At 38.8% G+C, this 20108-nt stretch overlaps 5 protein-coding genes and 1 non-coding gene across 6 annotated transcripts; 2 read left to right on the top strand and 4 right to left on the bottom strand.

Annotated features, from left to right (window-relative positions):
* On the bottom strand, positions 95 to 2472 carry LOC18780334. The gene is made up of 5 exons (XM_007212043.2): positions 2098 to 2472; positions 1861 to 1937; positions 1438 to 1549; positions 515 to 682; positions 95 to 373 (listed from the first exon to the last, which is right to left on the bottom strand). The coding sequence occupies exons 1-4, from the start codon at positions 2361 to 2363 to the stop codon at positions 553 to 555; spliced, it is 585 nt and encodes a 194-aa protein (XP_007212105.1). The 5' UTR covers positions 2364 to 2472; the 3' UTR covers positions 95 to 373; positions 515 to 552.
* Positions 3881 to 7465, bottom strand: LOC18780098 (protein CHUP1, chloroplastic). Its single transcript, XM_007213524.2, has 6 exons — positions 6121 to 7465; positions 5740 to 5871; positions 5458 to 5639; positions 5262 to 5373; positions 4415 to 4549; positions 3881 to 4331 (listed from the first exon to the last, which is right to left on the bottom strand). The coding sequence occupies exons 1-6, from the start codon at positions 7255 to 7257 to the stop codon at positions 4203 to 4205; spliced, it is 1827 nt and encodes a 608-aa protein (XP_007213586.1). The 5' UTR covers positions 7258 to 7465; the 3' UTR covers positions 3881 to 4202.
* LOC18779613 (phospholipase A1-IIgamma) lies at positions 11322 to 13065 on the top strand. The gene is made up of 2 exons (XM_007213288.2): positions 11322 to 12177; positions 12285 to 13065. The coding sequence occupies exons 1-2, from the start codon at positions 11500 to 11502 to the stop codon at positions 12900 to 12902; spliced, it is 1296 nt and encodes a 431-aa protein (XP_007213350.2). The 5' UTR covers positions 11322 to 11499; the 3' UTR covers positions 12903 to 13065.
* TRNAA-AGC lies at positions 13625 to 13697 on the top strand. The gene has a single exon. It is a non-coding gene; the product is annotated as a tRNA-Ala (tRNA).
* Positions 14188 to 16096, bottom strand: LOC109949018 (GDSL esterase/lipase At5g45910-like). Its single transcript, XM_020563217.1, has 5 exons — positions 15785 to 16096; positions 15350 to 15571; positions 15117 to 15265; positions 14637 to 14913; positions 14188 to 14527 (listed from the first exon to the last, which is right to left on the bottom strand). The coding sequence occupies exons 1-5, from the start codon at positions 16017 to 16019 to the stop codon at positions 14322 to 14324; spliced, it is 1089 nt and encodes a 362-aa protein (XP_020418806.1). The 5' UTR covers positions 16020 to 16096; the 3' UTR covers positions 14188 to 14321.
* Positions 16988 to 19601, bottom strand: LOC18779921 (GDSL esterase/lipase At1g28590). The gene is made up of 5 exons (XM_020562204.1): positions 19145 to 19601; positions 18828 to 19058; positions 17862 to 18010; positions 17503 to 17779; positions 16988 to 17426 (listed from the first exon to the last, which is right to left on the bottom strand). The coding sequence occupies exons 1-5, from the start codon at positions 19395 to 19397 to the stop codon at positions 17194 to 17196; spliced, it is 1143 nt and encodes a 380-aa protein (XP_020417793.1). The 5' UTR covers positions 19398 to 19601; the 3' UTR covers positions 16988 to 17193.

Raw genomic sequence — 20108 nt, 5'->3', positions numbered from 1 at the left:
GTGATTTCAAGAAAGTTCACTATTTTTCCTTTTTGATAAGAAGATAGGTAACTATGTTTCAAATGGAGATCAGAAAACAGAATGAAACGAGATGACAAGCAAATTATGATGGTTAATATCATCAGAAATTTATGCACGAAGCAATTGTCTATAGCATTACCTTGAATTCCAATTATTCAATAAGCATAGAAGTCCAAGCATATAGAGACACCATGATTGTCAAAATAATCATCAGCCACAAAAGATGTTAGGAGGACAGCTCTTGGTACCAAAAAAAATAAAATAAAAAAATCAAAGATACGTTGATGGACGCAGGCATTCCTCTCCCTGTTGAAGACTCTGAAACACCAGCCATGGTCCTCCTAAGAGGGTTCTGCAACAATAACAGATATTGAACTTCGGCTATCAGTTGAATGGCAATTCACCATAGAATAAACAAAATCCCGGTGCAGGCAAGGAAAAAACAAAAATAAACTATCTGCATCTTATGTGGAAAAGAAAAGTGAAAACAAACCTTATAACCTCTGGTGGGGGATTGGAGGAAAGAGGAAGCTAGTAACCAATGTAGACTGCTGCATTCACTATATAACAGTCGTCATTCTTATCTCCCATTTCTTCCACGCACACACCACTTGAGCATATCAGTCCGCCATCCACAACTTCAACTTTCACAATTTTTCCACTGCAATTAAGTTTTAGGGGGAAGATAAGGCAAAAACAATGTCAAAAGAGAATGTGTGGACTGTGATTTCAACACCATTGCATTGCATTGTAAAAGAGAGCATTTGCATATATACACAGTGGATAAACCCAAACAATTGGTTTGCTAGCTCGGTGCACTCTTAGGAAGTTGTCAAGAAGCACTCACAAGTTATTAACAATTGAAGTTTTTGCAAGCAGAAATGTACATGCCGTGACTAGACCAAGTCAAAGTTCACAACCAATGAGCACTTGGGCACATCCCTTAATCTATAGTCTGCAAGCTATGCTCAATGCGAATTGGAGTAGAAGTTGGATATTAAAGAGAAGTTTCCCACATTTGGAGGGGAATAATCCTACTGGACAGTATTGAAATAGATTTCACAGCTTCTTCCAAGGAAGAAAGTTAACCATACTAATTCCTCATCATGCTAAACTAGTAGAGCCATTTCAAAGCTCCTTGATATAATTCCTGTTGAACAAGGATTAGCACCAGCAAAGGTCTTAATGCAAAATGATTATAGCCACTTAAAACTTCAAACATTAGATTTCACTAACAGGCACAGTAGTAAACACCGGAAAGAATGATTGATTCCATAAAAGCAAAAGATATGGTTACCTATGAATGCTGCCAAATTGTCAATGAATTTGGCAGTGCACAACTTAGTAGAAGAGATAGGGTAAAGTTTCAGCGAATGAAAGTTCACACATCCAGATTCATAAAGTGAAGATACTCACTAAGGAAAGACTGATTTGACCCTTTCGACATCCAGTGACGGTTGGAGTAAATGAGGCACACCCAGCTTGATCTCTAGTTTCATCTCCTCAAATGTAACACCAGGTATTGACCCTGCAGTAGTTGAACTTTATGATTACTAAGTACTAATGAAACAAACTCCATAACAATCCTCCTAATGCGACTACCATAATCCAACACAAGATAATGTAATAAAGTAAATCATCACATAAGGTAACCTATAGCATCAACCCGAATTTGCCAAAACCACAATGCTCTAACCATTTACCAACACATAACATGTATTCACAAAACAACATTCAACAGTATTTATGCTAGCAAATACAGCATAAAAGAAACAGCCAGTATGCTAATAATTTAGTTGTCTTGCCACTAAAATTTAAAAAGGCATATGATCATATTACCTCTTCGAAACGCAGGGATTGAATTAGAGGAGATGGCATCTCTGCAAGCCCGCATTGATGCAGCGGTAACGTCTTGCCTATAACACAAAATTTCATCAAACTTCACATTTACCAAGCTACTTCCTTTAATTAAAAGCTCAAATTTTTAACACTTCAACGCATGAAATTCTCAAATGGGCAATCATCAAATGTGGCAAAAAGAGCGAGAAGAGAGTCAAAGGGGCAAAGGAAGCTGACCCATGTTGGTCGTAGCCCACACCCATCTCCACGAACAAGAGCTTCATAGGTGGGGTTGAGACGCCGGTCTCACTTTGCTGGGCTTCCATGGAAGCTGATGAGGCTTTGATTTGGCGTGAGAACCGAGGGGCTCGAAGAAAGGACTGGTTTGGGGTTAGAGTGAGAAGTAGGTGTGAAGCTAGCGAAGGGTAATTCTTATTAGTATGAGAAGTAAACGCAGCAGATGAAGAAGAAAGTGGCAGATTTAGAAACAAGCAGGCCGTCATCTTCTTTGCCCAGAGCAAACTAATTTTCGTCGCCCCGACATGATTAGCACCGCCTCTCTCAAAGGACAGAGCCGGCCCTTTCTTTTTTTGTTCTTTTTCAAGCAGGACAGATTATCCAATAATAATAAGATGAACATTTTACCAAATGTTAAAAACATAATAATAATAAAAGCATTTTCTGTTTTTTATGCAGTCTTGTAACTCAAATGATTAAAAGCAATTTTTAGCACACACGATGTATTGTATTTGAACCATAATAGGGCTAGCAACAATTAGGTATCAAAATCATCATGAACTATATTGTTGTTACAATTAGGTATCAAAATCATCATGAACTATATTGTTGTTGCAATCTAAGACTTCATTCAATCTAATAAGAACAACTACCACTTCACCAAAGACTAATTCATAAGTACATTACACTACTGATGCAGGAGCATAGAGTCAAATTTGATCCTTGCAATTGTGAAAATTGCAATGAAAATTGTTTTGGTGTTCAAAGCAATTTTGATATGCAATTTATTGACTAGAACAGTGAAGAGATGAGAATTGAGAAAACTTTCAAAGATATTATTGATTTTATAGGCATTAATATTTTCACTTGGAAGGTTGCCAAAAACCTGGTTGATTTTGTCAATTGGTTGAAGATTCTAGAGAGAAACTTTTGCATTGCTAGAGGGAGTAAGAAGCCAAGAATAACAAAATATTCCAAATATCTTTTTATTTGGAAAGGAAGGTTTCAATTGGATGCTAAAAGATCCATAATTAATATGAAGCCATTGAAGATTCTATTCGGATTTTCCTCAATCAAGGGCTTGAATTCGAGGACAAATTCTTTCCAACCAGGGGAGTCTGATGCAGGAGCATAGGGGTGGATCAAGATAGATATTTACCATTTAATTAGTTATTTCATGATATATTGTTATTTTCTTATTTAGGTAGTTTCTGGATATCTTTTATTATTTATGTGTGATTTTATAATTAATTAGTTTACTTTTGGACCAAGTAGCCTTGGTGCCCAAGTCTTGTAAAGCCTATAAATAAGGCTAATGTTATAGTTGTAGGGAGTTTATGTTGATAATTAATGAAATAATTTATTTGCGGCATGGATTTGCTATGATATATGTGAGTTTGCATTAACCTTAGATTTCGGTGCTCGTGTATGTGGTTGGTGACCTGTGTCCGGACCCCGATCCCCATCAACTACTGGCATGAACGAACTTTGAAAAGAAATTATTAAATTGGTTACATTAAATATGTGAATATTTGAAAAGAAATTATTAAATTGGTTACATTAAATATGTGAATATCCCTACATATTTTTTAGTAAGAAAGTATCAAAGATGCTAGACCTAAATGATACCAATCTTGACAAGTGAATGAGCTTGAAATTTGAAACCGAGAAAGACTAAATGGTCTTTAGGGGGCATTTTGGAACGCAACCCTATAACCTTAGCTTCTTGTTACTTGATGATATGATGCAAACCTTTCAACCAATATGACAAAGATTGACAACGTGATGAGAAAAGTAAGGTTGATCGATCTTATTCGTGATTGAAGCAGAGAGTCACGATGTTGTAGCATACAGCATACATACTACATTCTTTTACAAGCTATATTATACATGTTAGTTCTGGGTAGGAACATTAAAATCGATACCCAAAATCTATCCGAGCAGGCGTAGAAGATGAGTAATAATAATATGAATAAAATTATGAATGCAGGCGCATATGGCGCTACCGCCATTGTATTCACAAACACAATGTTTCTGTCCTCCCTTTACAACAAAAACCCTCGGAGCAATTTTCTGAAGCTGAGCTTGCTACAGATGGATGATTGTTAGCATGGTGTAGACCTGCACACAATTTTTTGCTGTTGCTGGTTTTGGCATTGTACATGGCATGACCTGACTTTATCTCTCAACACCTGGAATGCTCTCATCGTTTCTGCATCAAAACCCCCGGCAAACTGCAGCGAATAATCACGTCACTACTCTAAAGAATGTGAAATGTCTGGGCATGGTAAAAGGATGCTGTTATGAGTATTTTTACCTGATGTACACGGAAGGCAAATCGAACACCTTGAACTATCAGCTCTTCTTCTTCGGGGCCACCTCCTACTATTTCAAGCTCAGCAGAGACTCTTTTCATGTACTTCATTGCCAATTTCACGGATGCCAGCTTGATCTGTGAATTTTTCATGTACATACACTATTGTCAGTACAATAACAAGCTAACTAAGTAGCATTGTTGGTGCTATAAATTACATCTTCCTGGATTTAAGAGCCTTTAAACAATTTTGCATTCCCATTTACTATATTCATTGCACTACCTAACACAACATTTATGCTGCATAGGTTAGAACAACCGCAAAAGAGGTTGTAATTCAGATATCATGAACTTAGGATACTACGACCACTAGCAATATACTTTACTAATTTTATTAATTAATTGTACTGGAGTTGGCTGCAGTTCTATTATTCTACCAATTCAATCCAATTCAATTCAATGGCCAGGGGACAGTCTCCAGACAAAACATATTATATGTAGAAAATGGGTGAGAGAGTCTTATTTGCTTCTTTACACCTATAAATATAAAGTCAACATAGAATCTTACTTGCTTCCCTACTTCTATAAACTCCGAAATGAAAAAGTAAGGAAGACAAAACATATTGTATATCAGAAATCTGGGAATTCACATGCGCGCATGCAGGCGTGGGAATAGAAAATGAGAGGAAATATTTTCTTCATCTTGTGACCCCTACTACGCTAGATTACATGGTAGACCGTGTCAAAAAGATTTCTCAATTATCTTACACGTCTGTGATTTATTAAAGGGCACCCACCTAAAATCCATAACCAATAAAAAAAAGAGGATGGACTTTGTGGAATGAATTACCTGGCTTACGAATTCAGTATCGAGCATCCAATTGGTAGGGATTTGGAAAACCTTGTATCTTTGAGTGGCGGATTCTCTGATCCGTGAAAGATTGTAAACACCATGCTCCAATCTGTTCCAAATTTACCAACAACATTATAACACTAGAATAAATTATGGCATTAGTTTGCAAAGAGAAGACCAAAAAGTCGCTTACTTTTCCAGCAAAGCCTGCATCTTCTTGAGGGTTGGACCACAGGGATGGCGAGAATCGTCGGGAAACGACGAGGCCTCGGTTTCAAGCTTCTTGAGATCACAGTACCCAAATGCAGCCTCGCGCAGAGCATCGGCCTTCTGCTCTGGCCAGTCGAAGTGCTTCAGCACAGCTCTTTCATCCACCTAAACAAAAAGAAAATCAAAGTCAATCCCCAATTAGAGATTTTGTGAAAGTCAAAATAAATCACGTAATAATTTGTTGAATTGGAAAATAGAATGGTACCAAATATGAGAGCTCATCGTCCAGCCATTTGACAAAAGGCACCACATCCTTGATGTCTGTAAACGCTGCATTCTCAACTTCCTTTATCAAAAACCTTATGAAATCTCCTTGCGTTTCTACATCCGTTTTTATCTGTAGATACAGAAACATATCATTTTCATCGACAAATACAAAATTGCCACTCTACTTTCACCAGAATTACACCTTTTTTATTTAAACAAAAGCTATTCCATTCGAATCTCCGCACTGTCTTATCTAACAAGCAAATAATAAAATCAATAAAGACAAATAGGACGGCCACTTGTCACTGACAAATGACACTACCAAAAAGCCAGTGGCAAAGTCGTAATTTTAATAAGCAAACACGATGCCGGAACTTACCGCGAGCAAGTAAGCCGAACGGTTCTCGATCTCGCCGATCATGTCACGGGCATTTGCGGTTGCCGGCGCGTCGGAGCCTCCACTGCCGGAGTCTCTGCGAGAGTCTCTTCTCATCAGAGAGTGGTAAAACTCCACAACCTCCGGCACTCGCCTCACCTTCGCAGGGGCCGGCCTTCTCCCTTTAGGAGGCGGGGGAGGCGGAGGCGGAGCCGCTCTTGACGGCGGAGGTGGCGGTGGAGGTACCGACTTCGCCTGGCTCGTTGGAGGTGGCGGAGGTGGTGGAAATGTAACCGCTTGTTCTGTTGTGGCCTTGTTCTCGCCGTTGGATGTGGATGGTCTTGGAGGCGGTTTAGGAACCCTAGGAATGCGAGATCTGATAGTAGACAGAGTCGACTCGGCGAGTTCCTCCGAGTTACACCTCGAGTGTCTCGGTCTCTCCGTTTCTGCTTCCTCCCTCTTCGAATCTGAGCGCTCTAGCTTCTGACTCTCCTGATTTGCATGAACGTCAGCGCATTTGGCTCCCTTCTTTAAGTTTTTTATGAGATTGGACCTTCCGGTGACCTCCATGAGCCCCTGGAATCTCTGCGACGACGAAAGCTCGTCGCTCTCCAAGTTTATCTCCGCTTTGCTACGATCCGACCCCGTTTTCTTCAACTCCGAAATCTCAGCCTCCATTGCCTTCACTTTTTTCTCGCTCTCCCTCCTCTCTTCCTCTAACATCAACTTCACTTCCTCCACCTGATTTCTCAACCTCTCGTTCTCGGCCTCCAAGGCCTCCATTTGCTTCGAAGCTCGCTCAATGTCTTCGCTCTTGTTGAGGATCTCGTTTTCCAAAACAGGGACAATGGCGACGGACTCTCTCAAGAGCTTGTTCTCGAGAAGCTCCGTCTTCAACCTCGACTCTCGCTCCCGGAGCTCTTCGACCAGGCGGAGAAGCTCCGTCACGTCCGGCGGCTTAGGCTGGACCTGTGCGGAGGAGCGTGGGAAGTACACGCCAAATGAGCGCGAGAACACCGCCTTCTGCGAGAGCTTACCGGAGCTTACCGACGGCGACGGCGACTTCGAAGGAGTCTCCGGTTTCGCATTTGATGGCGATTTTTGCAGCCCCATTGCCGCCCTCACCTTCCCAGCTACCATTGCAAAACTCTCTCTCTCTCTCACTAACCTCGGGTCTCTCTCTCCTCTGGGATTGGGGTCTGTGATTCTCAAGTCCTCTTGTTTGCAATCCTCTATAGAGCGAAGGCTTACAAAGACGTCCCTGTCTGTGTGCGTCTGTCTCTTTGTTGGAGAAAGTGAGTGAAGCCCTCTCTGTCGAGCTTGAAGTTTGCGACTGAAAATAAATAATAATTGAAAGAAAAAAAAACAAATAAGTAGTTTAATTTATAGATAAATTAATTAAAGATAGAGGGAAAAAAAGCAGAAGGCGCCGTTACCGAGGAACGGTCTTCTTTTCTCGGATCCAATTTTTTAAGAAAAAAATATGACGAAGCAGTAGTCCACGCGCGAAGAGGGATTTGGTGGGTAAGATTTTGAAAAATCTGATGAGTTATTGGGGGCGCGTGGGATTAGGGCGGTGGGTGATATGGCTTTGGGGCTGTAGTTGAAGGATGGTGAGAGTGTAATGAAATTGATTTAGAAAGAGTGGGAAGTTTTGGAAACTAGAAAGGTCATTCTAACGGTCGGCTTGGTACACTATTTGTCGCGATAATATCGCGAGATCTCACTTGAGTTTGTGCTTTGACTGGTTTGTTTGCCATGAGAAGTCAATGTACGTCTTCGGCAAGTGTTGAATTATAATTAGTCTTAATTAACGTATCAGATTGTTGTTAATCATAGTAAACCCTACATCATTATTAATCTTCCCTGGAGCATTACTCTCTAAACCGATCACTTGTCTTACCTTCAAAGGTTGAGTGTTGGAAGATATAAATCATAATTTGAGGAAATATTATGTTGTGTAATCCGAAATATATATCATTGTATATTTACATCTCTCATCACGAGCACTCAAATATACAAGAATAACATTCCCGATTGTATGTAAGAATCTCTGCAATCTTGGGACTCCTTTATTTTTGTGCTGAGTGTTGAATTGGGAAATTCATCCCCCTTCTTTTGGTAATTTCCTCACCATGTTTTTGCTACATTATTAGAGAGAGAGAGAGAGAGAGAGAGAGAGAGAGAGCATGGATGTTCATGTTCATTTGAATTGGTAGCTGTACAGCTGCTTTGAGGATGACATGAGAATGTGTATAAAGGAAGAAAGACTTTACGAACCCCCAAAAAAAAAACATAGGAGAAAGATTTCTATGAAATTGGGCTATGACACGTGTGATAACACTTCTACATGACATAATATTATTGGTTGGGGATAGCAAAATAGTGTTATTCCCGTTGCAACTAAGTTTTTCTCGTATAAAGAATAAAGACTTTCATGAAACGGGAGAATAACACTATTTTACTATCCCGACCAATAAAGAGATTTGTAGCTTGTCAATATCCTTGCCTTGCTTACCCATTTTTGTTCAATTTGCGTATGAGTGTGCGTGTGACTAATTATACTTCAGCTTAAAGTACAAATATCTGGGCCAAAATTATATATAGATACAATTTTAAATGAAAAAAAATTCATAATAATTTCTAAGAGCGTCAAACTTGTAAAAGAAAAAATAATTATCCAAAACTTGAATTTGGATATTATCTCACATGAATTCTGGGGTGGCACCGCTAGTTTGTTTGAAGAACAGAAGAATTGCAAATCTATATTGTATTGTGAATGAGAAAAATAAATGTGAGGAACGGTTTGTGTAAGAAACCATATGTGAAAGTAATGTAACATGCCCCGGGAGTAAATGTAACGTGATCCAAAGTGGTCCTCCAACCACAAGCATTTGCTTCAAATTTAATCATCTTAACAGTTTCCCATCAAGATAAGGAAGACGTTGCACGAATTAATAATGCATCTGCATCTTCTCGAATTCATCTAAATTTAATCATCTTAATGAAAGCGAAGTTGAGGAAAATACATTTTGTGAATTCGAAGATCAAAACGTAAATTGGATCTAAGTTTAAGGAGTATGGCAACTAAAAAGTAATTTCACAACTAACCAGACTACTCAGTTAGTGACCAATTAATTGGTTAGTTTGGGAGTGACTAGAAAAGGCGGGATATAGTTGCTTGGGAGTTGGGATCTCCAGCTTCAATTGAATGCATCAAGGAAAGAGTTGGTCAACGACCAGCGTCAAATGAAGTCATAGGCGCATGGAGCAATGACCACCATCAATTTTGGGTCCAAATTGTTAAAGCCAGTTAAGTTGAAGCGGTGCTGCAGTCTGATATTATGTTACGAAATTCGTAAATCCGAATACAATTATCTGATTGTAAGTGATTTCAAAGAGACGAAACTGTGTTCCACTAGTAACATCGATATTATTTTTAATTTAATTATTTATAAAATTTAATAAGTGAGAAATTTTATTACAGAAGATTTCAATATTACTACTTATATGTTGTAATTTATTTAATTAATTTTTCGATGTGAGATTTTACATTGTTGAACAAAACCTAATGGGCACGGCAAATATACATAAGAGATGATAGACAATTTGTCGCAAAGGGAACAAGTCTCGTGAAGATGGAAGCTGGTCACGGGGTGTGATGGGATAGGACGTTGGTGGTGGGACTTGACCATTTCTTTCTCATGTAACTGTATTATGTGCAGGAGAATAATATCCCCGAATAAGATTTGAGTTCAAAAAGGTCACCCCCCCTTCCAAAGAAAAGAGAAAAAAGTTAAAAGGACTCTGTTCTCTGAACTGGTCCAAGTAAAACCAGTGAGAACTGGCCAAGCCAATGGGGTCTTACCTGAGTGATAGAGTAGTCTCCGATTCGATCTTCTATGATATGTATACGTGAGAATACTCCCTCTTTTTTAACTACGGCCCCGAGAAAAAAAAAAAAAAAACTAGTGAGATCTGACAGAGAGCATCACCACTAGTCACCACCATTATTATTTTAAAATGTTGAATTTTGAAATTACCAACTTGGTGGATGGTTTGGGATGAGTTGGGTCACTGTTTCAATTAATAGACCCGTATTTCTACAGGCCCAAACTTTCATCCTTCAATCTTATCTTGATCTCCTTAGCCTTACATAAGATTGAAAAACCCATGATAATTAGTCCATGTATGATGTTAAAAACAATGATCCAAGAGGAAAAAAAACCACAAAACGCAATGAATCGATCATTTAGTCTAATGACACTTAATTTACGCAATAAATCGATGATTTAGTCTAATGACACTTAATTTTTACTTTATTAAAGAAAGTAAAAGAAAACACAGAATGTCTAAAACTACGATTCAACCCAATGGGCTTCAACCATGTGTACCTTTCGGGGCCATAGTGTTGATTTCGCCATCCGTTGCCTTTAGCATAAGATGTGAGTGAGTACATACATTACGTACCATAAGCTTGTCGAAATCTAGGTATGGGGACATTGCAAAGTGGAGAGTCAAAAGCTAAGGCTTTTTAGTAGAAGGCTGCCAACTTAATTATCTATTCCTAGGGGACGTACGCCATTGGTTACGTCATGCTTATTCTTCTTCTTATATATCATCCAATATGTATATATATAAATATAACCAAAATGTACAAGGCTTGCCTTGTTTAACTTGCCAACATCATACTTTTCCCGAAGATATATGTTTTCCTTGTAGCAAAAGCAAACGCAAACGCAAAGGCCATCACCATCATCTCTCTTTCTGTAACCAAAAAAGATGATCCATCTCCATCCATCTCCTTCTTATTGTCAATTGTTAAGTGGACCAATCGTTAAGAAAAAACCTGTAGAAAACCATCTTGAAGGAGTTTTAGCCCATCCCATGCAGCATGTACATTGGCAAAAGATATGCTTCAATTTTAGAACTATATGAAGACAAAGTTTTAAACATCATAAAGTTGCCAACCACCAAATTATCTGTCGAGGAGTAAGCTGATTTTGCTTCATTGCTTGTACTTTCCAAGCCAAGAATAGGGGAATCTAACCTGCCTTAGAGAAATGGGATTTCATCGGATTTGGCATATGCCTAATGTCCAAGATATGCAATCACATTGCTTGCAGCAACAAAATTAACAGAATTAACTTCGAAGTTTTCTATTCTTGGGTTGAACTTGTTTTCCTCATTCCTTTTATACTATGAGACTACGAGACCAATCTCTGGCCACACGGATCAAACATTAGCATCTCAATTTGTCTAAGATTTCAAAACTTCTAAATTGCTGTCACCAATCACAATGTTTTCTTCCAGCCATGATTTCACAGGGAGGAAGAAAGCTACGAAAGTCAAGGTGATGCATTGAATATCTTCTGTTTCTAAATGCATTCTAGAATTTTTCGTGGAGTCTATATAAAGAAGGCAACAAGACTCGTCCTCCTCACGAGGATGTTTGGTTTGAAGAAAAAAATGGATAGCAGTCATAGCATAGCCAAAAAATGGAGGCATCTAAGTGGCCAGAACAACTGGCAGGGCCTGTTGGATCCTCTTGACATTGATCTCCGTCGCTACATAATTCACTACGGAGAAATGGCTCAAGCTACTTATGATGCCTTCAACACAGAGAAGGCATCAAAGTATGCTGGAAGCAGCAGATATGCCAGAAAGAATTTTTTCTCTAGAGTTGGTTTAGAGAAAGGCAATGCTTTTAAGTACAATGTGACCAAATTTGTGTATGCGACCTCACAAATTCAAGTCCCTGAGGCCTTTCTCATTAAGTCTCTATCAAGGGAGTCTTGGTGCAAGGAATCCAATTGGATGGGGTACGTTGCTGTGGCTACAGATGAAGGGAAGGCTGCGTTAGGCAGGAGGGACATTGTGATTGCTTGGAGAGGCACTGTGCAGTCATTGGAGTGGGTTAATGACTTGCAATTTAATTTGGTTTCTGTCTCAAAATTACTTGGCGAGGACGGTGATCCTAAGGTGCACGAAGGTTGGTACTCTATCTATACTTCAGATGATTCGCGTTCGCCTTTCAACAAAACCAGTGCCAGATATCAGGTATAATCATATTGACAGTCTGTTAACTTAACATATGCAATACTTGACAAAAGAACGTTACATGCAAATGTAATGTTTTCTGACTTTTTGCATTTATATATATCCAGGTTATTGAAGAAGTTAGGAGACTAGTAGAGCAATTCAAGGATGAGGAAATTAGCATCACAATAACAGGGCATAGTTTGGGTGCAGCAATTGCCACACTGAACGCAGTTGACATTGTTGCCAATGGCGTAAACAGGCCAAAGGAGCAGCCAAACAAAGCCTGTCCAGTAACAGCCATTGTCTTTGCCAGCCCTCGAGTTGGAGACTCAAACTTTGAGAAGGTCTTCTCCGGGCACAAAGATGTTCGAACCTTACGCGTTCGTAATGCTTTAGATGTTGTCCCCAACTACCCAATTCCATTGGGTTACTCGAACGTGGGAGAAGAGTTGGCCATCGACACTCGAAAATCCAAGTACCTGAAGAGCCCTGGAGGGCTGGCAAGTTGGCATAACTTGGAAGGGTACTTGCATGGAGTTGCAGGAACACAAGGGAGCAAAGGAGGGTTCAAGTTGGAAGTTAAGCGTGACATAGCCCTGGTAAATAAGAGTGCTGATGATTTGGAGGAGGAGTATCTTATACCGGCGTCTTGGCGGTGTGAGAAGAACAAGTGCATGACTCAGCTGGACGACGGTTCTTGGGTGCTGAGGGACCATGAGGATGATGATGATGCTGATTTTTAATCTTGATTTCTGTTTTTGTGGTTCTGTCCATAGGTTTAAGGTTGATTATGCATCAGTCTGTGTTTCAGTTGTGCGATATTATAAGAAAAGAGGAAAAGTGAAAAGTCTGTATGTTGAAATTTGGGTTGAGTTGTATGAAAAACCTAAATTTGGTAATTAAGTATATTTTGTCCAAAACTTGCCCATATTTCAACACAAAGCCCAATTTACAACCTCATGGTGCTAACCCAAATACCTCAGCTACAATCATATCTAATTTTGAAGTGCCATATCGTTTCTATAATCTTATTAGGGAGGTTCTCCAATGAGTATTTAAGTTAAGGATTTGTTGTATATTTTTAATTTTGGTCGTTGGATTGCATTCATTAGATATGTTAGTAAATTTAATATACAACATATATGCAATCCAACAATCAAAATTAGAAATATGTAACCAATTAATCATTAATATAAAATACTTATTGAATAATCTCCTATCTTATTAGTATAGTAATGTCGTGCAGGTATCTGGGGACAACTGCATTCCAACTAAACCTAATTTTTTTACTGTGATATATATTAAATTATAAATTACACAAACAATAAGGTTGAAACAAAAGCTAGCAGACACGGTTGGTTTGTGTAGTTGTTGGAATATAATAATATATATATAAAGGTCACAAAAACTACTTCTCAATTTAGTAGTAGTTATACATGACATATCCGAAACTTCGAACAACAAAGGGGATGTAGCTCAGATGGTAGAGCGCTCGCTTAGCATGCGAGAGGTACGGGGATCGATACCCCGCATCTCCACCTTTTTATCTTTTTGTATTTTTCTTTCTTGAGCTAGACTGAACGACATCTAAAATCCTGTCGTTCGCAGAACCAAGCAACGGCCTGGCCATTGGTCTCTCTCCAGTTGACTGCCGGAAGCCTAACGTCCTTTCTTGAGCACATTATTATTATTATTATTATAAATGTTTCTGGCCACTAGACCCCATGCAATAAATAACAAATATGATGTCACATTTTTATGTAGGGTGTAGGTTATGAGCATTAACTGCCTCATGTCATGAATATGATTGATGTTAGCATACATTGGTGGTCTTAGTAATTGCTTCAACGACTAAGGGGGTGCGAAATCTTTTAGCTGTTTAATGCTCTGCCCACCAGCAAAGAAGGCGTAATTAAATCATCTTATCTTCCATGCCTACCTCCCCTTTCTGAAGTAATTACAGTTTGAAATGTACTTTCGGATGACCATTGTCACCTTGTTTGCTTCACAAGTAAGATCTTAAGCATATATTTTGAACAAAATGGTAAATTTATTTCTTTACGGTAATATATTGCGCTGCGCACACACCAACAATGGCAATCTATAAAAGGAACCAATTGTAAGACAAAGGCAAAGTAGCTAATGTATTATAAAGCTAGAGCCTAGAGGGGTGTGGCAAAACGGCCATGGATCAAGCCCTTGGCAATGTGCCCATAAGCTGCTTCTGTTAAGTGAATTCCATCCCAGTTTGCATAGGAAGATGGATCTTTACAGGCTGTTGATCCAATGTGCCCACACCTTGCTGAATTATTGAAGTTGTATGGCCCTCCCCCTCCACAACAAGCCCTTAATGTCCCACTTTTGAACCCTAAAAAAACAAATAATATTATGATTTTAACAGACGTGAGTTAGTCCAATTAACCATAATTTATAAATAAAATACAGAAGTAATGGAAGTTCCAATTTATAAAACTTACCATAATGCTGAGGGGCATGGTAAAAAGGCATGGCTGCACCATAGTAGTCAGCATATATAATCCTTGCATGAGGGTATTTTAGTCTAAGTGCCCCCAGGGCACGCTTGAGCTCACTGTTATGGTACTTGGAGAAACCATTGAATGCCTTCAAACACCTATTTCGTTTATCATAAACAGCTTCGTTGGGGCTTCGAAACAGAGTCAGATACACAGCTGAGCACCCAATCGGCAAGTTTCCGGGCACCACCAACTCCACTGCTCCTTCCTCTATCAATGCCTGCCACAGTAATTTATTATGTGACCATTTTTGTGTAAAATTACTATTATTTAACTGTAGACATAAATTAAGCGAGTTGGACCCACCTCCTTACAATATCAAGTTCGAGTCTCCTTTCTCTAAATTAGATTAATTTATACTCTCGCTTGTATATACAAAATAAAAAAACTTATTATTTAAGTAATATTTGTGTATATACATACACTGGTGGCCTGAGTAATTGCTTCAACAACAAATGGGACAGAAGCTTTGAGCTGTTTAATGTTTCCACCAACAAAGAAGGCATAGTTGTAATCGTTTCCACCTATCTCCCCCACCAGAAACAGAGCCTTTTTGAAGTAGTTGTCACACTCTGTGGAAAAATCAAATTAAAAATGTGAATTAAGTTAAGAAACTAGGTTTGTGGGTTAGTTTGATCTCTAGACTTTGTGATCACCTTGTTTGGTGGTGCAAAGTGAGGGCTTAAGCTTCTTGAACCAACCAAGCTGAGTGCTCAAGGAATCGTTTGTCCACATAACGGATCCGATTTTTCTTTGGTAGAAGAATTGTGGGTCAAGCGCAGTGGCTCCAGCAACAGCAAAGTTCACTCCATGCTTCACATCTTGGCCTTTGCTTAGTGCCAGGTAGGGTGGCAAATGTGGCAACCCAAGTGCCTCAGCTACAACGTTATCAAAGTTCATTCAATTCACATCACATGCCAAATTAATCAAATTAATGTATATTTATATATTACAGATGTGGGTTAGGATAGTGAGCTCGCCCTCTTACACTTAAGTTTGAATTCTCTCCTCGTAAATTAGATTAATTTAGAATGGTTTAGATTATCCATTGTATAAAAAAAGAAAGAAGGAGGGGAGGAGGAGGGGCTTACCAATGAAATCAACGACAAGTCGTCCATCGGAGCACCGGCCGGTTGCACGTCGAAAAAAGGTCTCTCCATAAGGGAGCTTTCCGATGACTGGGAATGCAAGAGCACCAGAGAGGAGGAAATTTCCGGTGTCACTAAGGGAGTCACCGAAGTTGAAAATTGCCTCGTATGGTTGAAGACTTGAGGAGACTGTGCTCAAAGTCAGGCATAGAGAGGCTACAAGAATAAACAGCTTCATTTTGTAAAGTAATGGAAGAGGGATATGGGTGGTACAAAATACAAATAATGTTTGGCAATATGACTTTTGTTTGTCTCATTACATATTATTGGTTAAATGACTTTTAGCATAGGCTATGTACTTATTTGTAATTTTATGTCGTGGTTTAGCAGTTTAGTTGAGCTTTAAATATTTGGGCACGTTTCAACTAGATATTGGTCTTTACCCAATAAACTGATTGAAATAAATACTAGTGATGGTGATCCTATTGAGCAAGACCACAAGTTTCCACAATCATGGACAGCTACATTTCAACTAGACTTAAAGGGGCACCGCTTTTGGTTTTTTGGTTACATTGGGAGCAAAGAAAATTTTGGAATTTCCGGTGCGGTGCAGTTTTGGTGGAGAAGACGACGAGAGAGAGAGAGAGAGAGAGAGAGAGAGAGAGAGAGGCAGCCAGAGAACTAATGGTGGTCAGTCAATTTTTCGCTGCTTCAGATAAATTAAACTAGCTTGAAACCAGTTCAATGTCGGTTCGGCCAGTTATTTTTCCCATTTTTGATTTTTTTAATTAAAAAACTAAACCAAACCGTCAAAATCGATTGAGTTTGACCGGTTTATCGAGTTTTCGATATAAATGCCCAACCCTATAAAAAAGTAATAACATATTCCAACAAATAAAAGTAATAAAACGTAAGTAATTGACTAAAGTTGATTGGATATCATGGCAAAAAAAAAAAGTTTATTAGATATGCTAAGGGCCCCACTGTGCTTTTGTAGCAATTGGAGTCAACCAAATTAGTCACGATTGGTGATAAACAAAGATGTGTTGGAGCTGGTGGGGGCTATTCGAGCTTCTAATGGGGATTGGGTGAGTGGGTTTGTTGTGAATCTGGGGAGAGGACAGATTTTGGAAGCTGAAGTCTGGGGGCTCTTAGGATTCGTTTACGAAAGAAACAGAATTAGATAATATTTTATGATACAAGTAATATTGAAAGAGGGGAGTTTTATTCCATCACACACATTATTAATGTAACATGAAGACTCGAATTTAAGAATACTAGTCTACTAATCAAAAACTTATTATTTAAAATATTAAATGATAAAACCAAAAATAGATAGGACTTTTTCAGTAGCTAGCTATTGGTAACTGTCTCTTGAGTCCGTTGCACACAAGTATTCTCTTGTCTCTGAGTCACATTTGTGAAACACACAAGGAGGCAAGGCGTGGAAAGGTGTAATTTCCTTGTAGTAAAGCCTTGGTCATCAACCTGTATGCTGCTTCAGTAGAGTGCATGCCATCCCAGTTGATAAACTGTGAAGGGTTCTCACAAACAGTTGCCCCTGCATTCCCACATTGTAGGGATGGGTTGAAGTTGTATGGCCCTCCTCCTCCACAGCATGCTTTGCTAGTCTCCCCAGTAAATCCTGGAATTATTATTATTTATCATAAATTGTGAAATAGGTAGATATAGAAATATTAAAGGGGTTGAAGAAGAAGTACCAAACTGGTGTGGAGATTGATATAATTGCAGCAGGGCATTGTAATAATCTGCATAAACGATAGTGACCTGAGGATGAAGCCTTCGAATCCGACTTAGTTCGATCTGAAGCTGCTCATTGTGGTACTGAGCAAACTCGTTTAACCATTTTAGGCAGCCAGTCGAAGGGTCATATTGGTTCTTATCTGAAGTCTCAAATTTTGATAGATAAGCAGGAAGGCAACCAATTGGATTGTTGCCTGGTACCAAAATTGTTGCTGCCCCGAGCTCGATTAACTCCTGCAAACCATGCAGCCAAAGAAAATTCAGAAAAAAAGACTACCTTAGCAAGTAGCAATTATGATTCCCCATGCAGTCTTACATTGATGGTTGAAGCAATTGCTTCTATCACTAATGGTAAATATGATCGAACCAGTTCTATACTTTTTCCTCCAAGCAATCCATCGTTGTAATCGTTGCATCCAATCGATCCCATTAGAATTAGAGAAGTTGAAAGGAATTTCTTGCAGTCTGTAATTAATCAGAAATAAAAATTAAACAACTGATCCATCGACCAAGATGAAAATTATTAAAGTTGGTAGGTATAGAAATTAATTGAAAAGCTTTACATTACCAAGTCCAACTGTTCAAGTTGTCATATAGTTTTGGTGGTGGATCCAAAGTGTACTAGCCAAACACATATATACAAGCGGACAGAAAACAATTTTAAGGAAATAATGTGTGAAGTTGATATCTATATATAAAGTAATGTTCTCTTTCCATATTGTGAAGTGTGCCCACATATTACTTTAGGTTAGGAATGCCTATATTCACAAATGTATTGCAAAGGAACACTATTAACAACAACAACAATATTAGACTTTTTAAAATTAAAATAAAAAAAAATTTCTATGGTGAAAAAATGTAGCATTAAACTTCTGTATTCTGAGAGCAAATATATGCCATTAGTAATAGATATCTATTTCATGACGGCAATTATACGCCCTCGCAAATACACCCTTTTGCGTAAACTAATGATTGCTCATGGAAGTACATAATCACTATTAACAACTAATTACCCTAAAAAATCGAGAATTTACTACCGATGTGCGCTAGTTTCATTGCAAACAAATGTGGCACAAATATTTCCCGTCAGAAATTAGCTATTTCCGATAGAGAACCCTTATCCAAGGGCATTTTGGGTGTTGAAAATAGTAAGCATATTGTTGCATTATTGATGATGGAGGGTGTTTTGCTCTTGGAAATGGTATTTTTTCCGAGGGTATTTGGGGTCCCTTGGAAAAAATTTGCCGCAAATGACTACGTTTTTCCGGAGTGATATAATTACCTAAAGATGTGTTGCATAAAGATGGCAGCATTTGTTTGAACCACTCCAGTTGAATTCTTAGAGAGTTGTTGGTACTTGGACTATGAATTTCCATTGTTGCAAGAAAGGATGCATCGAGCCCCGTGGCTCCTATTACTGCAAAATTCACACCAGCTTCAAAGTTTTGGACACTTTGATTACTGTTCAGGTTTTGAAGAAAAGGTGGTACTAGAGGAAGCCCCAGAAACTGAGCTGCAAAAATGAAGCGAAAGTTAAATGAGAAGATGAAAAAAGTCAGATATATAGATATACATATAAGTGGATATATGCGTACGTACCAATGAAGTCTATGATTAAACGACCATCCGAGCATCGTCCCGTGGGATGATGAAAGTAGGTCTCCCCATATGGCGGTTGGAAGTAGTGGAGAGATCTGTTAGGGGAGCTGTTGTATAAGTTGCCTGTATCCGTAAGTGAATCTCCAAAGCTGATGACCGAATTGAAGCAACCAAGTACATGCGGGATGATGAAAACTGATATGAGGATGAGGTTCATCCAATATGCCTGAAAAGACCACCCCATTGAACTCATCTCTCTCTCTCTCTCTCTCTCTGATATGGTGTGTATGTGTGTGTGTTAAATTATATACACATACAAAATACTTGAACTAAAGTCGAACTACTTCTTTTTAGAATGTTAGGTACAGTGTACACCACTAAATGTGCGCCATAAGCAGAATCTACCTACATACTGGAAATCTTTGCAATTTGTGCAGACCGGTTGGTCGTTGTTGGAATAAGAGGTCACACTTCTGAAACACACAAGGTGCCTATTGGGGGAATGGTGTATTTTCCTTTTAACAAAGCATTGGTCATCCACCTATAAATATGCCTGAAAAGACCACCCCATTGAACTCATCTCTCTCTCTCTCTCTCTCTGATATGGTGTGTATGTGTGTGTGTTAAATTATACACACATCCAAAATACTTGAACTAAAGTCGAACTACTTCTCTTTAGAATGTTAGGTACAGTGTACACCACTAAATGTGCGCCATAAGCAGAATCTACCTACACACTGGAAATCTTTGTAATTTGTGCAGACCGGCTGGTAGTTGTTGGAATAAGAGGTCACACTTCTGAAACACACAAGGTGCCTATTGGGGGAATGGTGTATTTTCCTTTTAACAAAGCATTGGTCATCCACTTATAAATATGCCCGAAAAGACCACCCCATTGAACTCATCTCTCTCTCTCTCTCTCTCTCTGATATGGTGTGTATGTGTGTGTGTTAAATTATACACA

The sequence above is a fragment of the Prunus persica genome, chromosome G4 (assembly GCF_000346465.2).
Source record: "Prunus persica cultivar Lovell chromosome G4, Prunus_persica_NCBIv2, whole genome shotgun sequence".
Classification (NCBI taxonomy): Eukaryota; Viridiplantae; Streptophyta; class Magnoliopsida; order Rosales; family Rosaceae; genus Prunus; species Prunus persica.
The sequence above is the reverse complement of the archived record's forward strand: the minus strand, read 5'-3'. Positions and strand labels throughout refer to the sequence as shown.